At 37.0% G+C, this 6,000-nt stretch overlaps 1 protein-coding gene across 1 annotated transcript in view; it reads left to right on the forward strand.

Annotated features, from left to right (window-relative positions):
• Nucleotides 1-2,919, forward strand: part of si:dkey-283b15.2 (neuronal pentraxin-1) — a 30,448-nt gene extending 27,529 nt beyond the window's left edge. Inside the window, exon 7 of the mRNA XM_057834061.1 lies at nt 1,757-2,919. Coding sequence (XP_057690044.1) covers nt 1,757-1,966 — 210 coding nt within the window. The 3' untranslated portion in view covers nt 1,967-2,919. The remainder of the gene's footprint in view (nt 1-1,756) is intronic.
• Nucleotides 2,920-6,000: the final 3,081 nt, after the last annotated feature.

The following is a 6,000-nucleotide window of genomic DNA, read 5'->3' on the forward strand; positions in this document are numbered from 1 at the left end:
GCAGGTAAAAGAATTGATTAGCTCCACAAAGCTGAAAAAGGCTACGGGACAATTGGAAAGCAGGTTGGTGAGAATAAATCAACTGTTGCAGCAATTGTTAGAAAATGGAAAAGGCTAAACATGACTGATAATCTACCTTGGACTGGGGCTCCATGTAAAATCTCTCCTCGTGGGGCATCACTCATGATGGGAAAAGTGAGGGCTCAGCCTAGAACTACATGGCAGGAGCGAAACCTTGCTGAGTGAGGCTGCTTTCTCTTTCGCCCAACCCCCTTCTCAGCTAAAGTAGCCTGACTTGAGCCTTTTTTGCCCAACCCCCCCCCCCCCCTCATCTAAAGTAGCCTGACTAGTAGTCAGACACTTCTTTCTTACTTGCCTACTGCAGGTTGATTAATTTGTAGGTAGATTTGTGTATGTCTTAGTCAATCCCCCCCCCAAAAAAAGGTTCCTTCAATCAAAGTATGTATTTTCAATCGAAAACAAAAGTCACTTGAATGAAAGCAAAATGTGTTTGAATGCAAAAATTGCATTTAATAATTCTAATTTATTCGGATGTATTTGTTTGAATACACTCTACTTGTTAAAAAAACATTTTTGTAAAGATCAGTTAACAATTTGCTGTCGATATACATTGATATACATAGATATTCAGAAATACTACAACTAAGCACACCAAGCAACAGTGGTAACAAAAAAAACACCTCACATGAAATGGCTGGGAAAAAAATATGCAAGACTAGTAAATACCACTCTTGCTTCAGAAACAAGCTATCATTCAGGCAACTTTTGCATTCAAACACATTTTGCTTTCATTCAAGTGACTTTTGTTTTGATTGAAAATATATACTTTGATTGAAGGAACCTTTTTTTGGGATTGACTAAGACATACACAAATCTACCTACAAATTTATCAGCCTACAGTAGGCAAGTAAGAAATAAGTGTCTGAAACAAATTGACTAATAGTCAGGCTACTTTAGCTGAGGAGGGGGTTGTGCGAAAGAGAAAGCAGCCTCACTCAGCAAGGTTTCGCCCAACCCCCTACACAGCTAAAGTAGCCTGACTTGAGCCTTTTTCGAGTCTTGAGTCCTACTTATGAAGATGGTATGTCCTGTATCGGAATTTAAACAAATACATATAAAAACAAATTTCCCATTTATTTTCAATGGCAAGTAATCAAGGTCCCTGTGATTTTTTTACCATTTATCATGACAGCCCAATGAGATTGTATACCGCTAACTCTCATATAGTTGAATTAAAAAAAAAAAAGTAAAAAATCTGACCTACGTTTTTTGGGGGAGGAATGAAAAAATCAATTGAATCAGATAACATTAACATCTTTGATGTGAAATGTTTTATATTGCATATTTGTAATAACGTGTAGAACAAGAAAAGTAACATGTGTTACTTTGCTGAGTAACAATTTACTGTTACAATGAGGTAACTGAGTTACTTCTCCCAAAAAGTAATTTAGATAGTAACTACAAACTAAACAAGTAACACAAGAAAAATTTCGAAAGATGCCAGCTTGCTTGTAGGAAGCCACTTCCTGTCAGTTTTCTTATTCCACAACTTAATTTTGACCACTAGGTGGTGCAAAATCACAACAAAGTTAATCACCCAAACAGTGAACATAGGTTTTACTATAATATTGGCTTTTGGACTTGAGTATCGGCAGATATATCGGCCCAGTATATCTGTCAATCTTTAGTTTTAGTTGAAATTTTATAACTTCATATTTGTATTTCTTACTTTCAGGATACTTTGGGAGGCCGCTTTGATGCCACGCAGTCCTTTGTGGGCGAGCTAGCCGACGTACAAATGTGGTCGTCAGTCCTCAACGCAGCTGACATCCAAAGTCTGGCGACGTGCAGCAGTCGCTTGAACGGTGACGTCATCTCGTGGTCCGAGTCGGACGTGGAGCTTCACGGGGGCGTGGTTAAACGTGCCCAAGAACCCTGTCACTAAAACACTCATCAATATGTTGACCGATCATACTGTTAACAGAGGCGGAAAAAACAAAAATCGCCTCTGTAATGACAGGAAATGCCTTTGATTTTTTTTTTTCCATCTTTGTAGCAACATATTTACCTCTGCCCGTAGGTTTGTAATATGACAGTGATTAAATTTTGAGGGTCATGAGGTCAGAAATAGAATTAACCCCAACCCTCAAGGAGGAATAAAGGGAATCAGTCGGGTGTTGTGACATATTGTCATGTTGATAATTTTGACTTGTAGTACTTTGTTGTAACAATGTGTTGACAAAATAATCATCTGGAAGATTTCCATATCAAATACAGCTAAAAACCAAAGAATTTGTCATCATTTTGTTAGATTTACATGTTTAGTTTGACATTGCCTGTTAAAATGTAGTAGTTTTATTGCATTCAATGTACTGTACTGTATATATATTTTTTGTTGTTGTTTTCACCGTCTCGGTTAACTTATTGGCTGCCATTGATGGCGATAGACGTCCAATCCCTTTTGACTGGGAGAGAGTTGCCAGCCCTCTCAGTCAAAAGGGATTGGGCGTCGATTGCTGTCAATGTGTTTACTTCAGGTAGTAAAAACCTATTTCTGTATCATAGTATCATTTTTATACATGTAGTTCAGATTAAAACATGTTGGGAAACCATATAGACATCATTGCAAGTGTTTAAACCCATTAGAAGAAATGGTTTTCATATTTTGTGTCTACTTCAGTACAGGCATGGTTGATATTAGTTTTTTACAATATGATAAGCTTTATATTATTTTGACAAATTAGGTCTTAAAAAAAGCCACAATAACAAAGGTAACAATTCAACTTTGAAATGGAGTGAACAATCCATTTATTGTTCAGGATTTAAGGTGACAATCAAATTTCATCAAAATTTTTCGAATGCTTCTTATTAGCACACACACATATATATATATATATATATATATATATATATATATATATACGGTAATTTTCGAATTATGAATTGCCACCTACCAAATTTGAGACAAAAACAGCATTTGTTCATAGATCAGGCATGAAAATGGGTCAGGGGTTAAAAAGGTGAGAAAGGTGTGGAGGAAATATGTTCCGGCGTTCTGCCAAAATGTCCGCCGTCGGCAAAACGTCCTACATGTGGCGAATTTGACCATTTTAATTTTTCACATAAGGCTTAATATTCGAGTTAACGGGGGTTTAATTAGTTGAAGGAGTTGATTTCAACCACGATTGACTCGCGCTAGCTTAGCCACTCCGGAGCCCTGAAACTAACAAATAACTGTCAAACTGCACAGAATGTGTTCAAATCATTTCCAACGACTAATTAAACCCCGGCTAACTCAAAGATTAAGCCTAATGTAAAAAAATTCTAAACTTCCCCTTTAAAATAAAGACCATTGAATACGGCCCTTAAAATGTTGTCTATAAAAGTTTTAGAGCAATAAAACAAACAACACAAATGAATAAAATGAACAGGAATCCTTCAAAGTATTTCATAATGGGTTCAAATTATTTTTCGAACAGATCATGTGACTATAGAACCTTAGAGACAGCCGTTTGCATTGCTTAGCCAAAACTACAGCTGAGGAGGCAAGATGGATATTTAGAATTTCTTTAAACCTAAGCTTTCAAAACCCTCAACAACAACTGAGCTTGAACCGAGGATTGAGCACGAGCAGTATCAAAAAGTCCTGGCTGTCCTGTTACCTGTTGTGCTGTAATTCCAAGTGGTGCTTGAATTGGATGCTTATAGCGGTGGACAGTCTTTTTGAGCCAGTGCAAAGTTTGCAGCGCACGGAGATATTTTTGTTATCTTTACTGGACAAAAATGTGAAGTAATGGCTGTGTTTCCAGTGTGCAAATGCAGCCGTTTGTAGTATATCTCCTGCCTATTTCATTGCATCCTGGCGAGGTAGCAAGGCTATGTTGTTTTGGCCGCAAACTCCCAGCGCTCACGCATCATGGTAATACACGTGACCCTTTTTGTTCCATCCCCATTTAAAAATGTGACATGTGATGTCACTCCCATGACTACAGTATTCTTCATTCTACACACATTATGGGGCAATAACAAAATAGTAACGCACAGGCATCAAGGAAAGTAATTTTACTCAGATTACTGATTTAGAAAAATGAACGCGTTAGATTGTTCTTTACTGAAAGAAAGTAATCAGATTAGTTACGCATTACGATGCCGCGTTATTGACAACACTGCTTTTATATTACCGTTAAATACACAAGCTTGACGCTACCTTGACGGGAGCTATTTTTTCACCGGACGCTCCGGCAGTGTTCAACGCAAGCTGCAACGAACGGCAGTAACTTTGTCATACCACAAAATATGAAAACGAAAACCATTACTCACTAAATTCAATATGCTGGCAAATGCATTCATCTAAAAACAATTGGGAGTGATACTTTACCTCCTCCAGCGAATGTGAATTTGTGCTTAGTACAAGATCATCTGTCGCAATTAGCGATCTTTGACGCTCTTTTTTTTTTTTTCCTCCCCGCATACAAACTTGTTTCTCTCTCAGCGGCTGTGATTAACCTCAATGAAGTTGCTGTCCTAGCTAAGCCTTGCCTATCATTCGTCTTTGAAAGTTTTTAGTAACTTTGTGTATTGAATTTGAAAGGAAAATGTGTGTTTTGTTTTTGACGAACTTTTTCATGAAGCTAAACTGTTGAAGCTACTCACATGTGGAAAAATACGAGTGTACAACGTTTTAAATGTATTCATTTGGTATATTTCAGTTACCATGATTTGAGAGATCAATAAATTGAAGAATTTACGCGTTGCGTTTGGAGTGCTTGTTTTTGGGTTTGCTGGAATAGCGTCACTGACACACGCAGCATCAAACAGGGGAAGGGGTTAGCGCTGCCGCGCCAAGCTAATTCTGGCTGCATTTTCGACACATGAAAAATAACGAACACTTACTACTGTATGACGGAAAATTTTAGTGGTTTTGTAACCGTGACGTTTTCATAGCATGGTAATCCGTGAAGGTAACTGGCACATGCCTACAAACGATCCCCCCCCCCCTAAAATTTTTCTCCTCGGATCTACACGATTCACGTAGGTCATCCTTTTTGACTTCAAAACGGCGAATTTCGCCGAAAGGTGAGAGATTTTCATGCCTGATAGATAAACCGTACTGGACTATTAGGCAGCAGCTGTCCTAACTGCATTACGGAATATTTACACCAAAATACATTAACCGGTAACACTTTATTTGACAGCTGCATTATACGACTGTCATAAAACCAAATGAACTACAATGAAGTTTTGAACCCATTGGCTGCAAAGCTTCATTGCTTCAAGAAGCTTCATTTGGCCATCACTGCTCCCTTGGGGGAGAAGGTCAACCTCTGCTGCCACCTGCTGTTGTCCAAAATGCCTCCTAGCATGCATTGCCACGCTACAGATCGCAATTCATGTTCTGTGCTAACAATTTGTTCAGTTACTGTTCCAGTTGTTTCATAAAATTGCTAGTTATGGTATTTGGTAACACTATTTGTAAATGGTGCTATAAGACTGTCATTAGACAATCATAATTATGACATGACACTGCCATGAGCATTAATGAATGCTTATAACTAGGGCTGTCCCAAACGACTAATTTTCTCCCGATTAGTCAGCCGACTATTTTTACGATTAGTCGACTAATCTTATAATTAAAAAAAATTATATATATATATATATATATATATTTTTTTTTTTTTTTACTAATTTAGCAATGAAATTTTTGTTGACGCTTATCAATTCACAAAAACATTTTGGAACGCTTAAATTTTTTACTGAAGTACAAATAAACATGATTCAAAACAATTCTTAAAAAAATACCTAGCATTAATATTATAGTATACTGTAGTACTAAATATATTACTATTATAATAATTATTCATTGCCAATCAGACTTTTCATAAAGTGTGTCATTTTAAAGGTATTCTTAGTGTAGAATCTAAAGTATGTGGGATTAACTCCAGAAATCGTTATTTATATGATGAACATGACATGTTTTTA

Source organism: Corythoichthys intestinalis, chromosome 4, assembly GCF_030265065.1.
Source record: "Corythoichthys intestinalis isolate RoL2023-P3 chromosome 4, ASM3026506v1, whole genome shotgun sequence".
NCBI lineage: Eukaryota > Metazoa > Chordata > Actinopteri > Syngnathiformes > Syngnathidae > Corythoichthys > Corythoichthys intestinalis.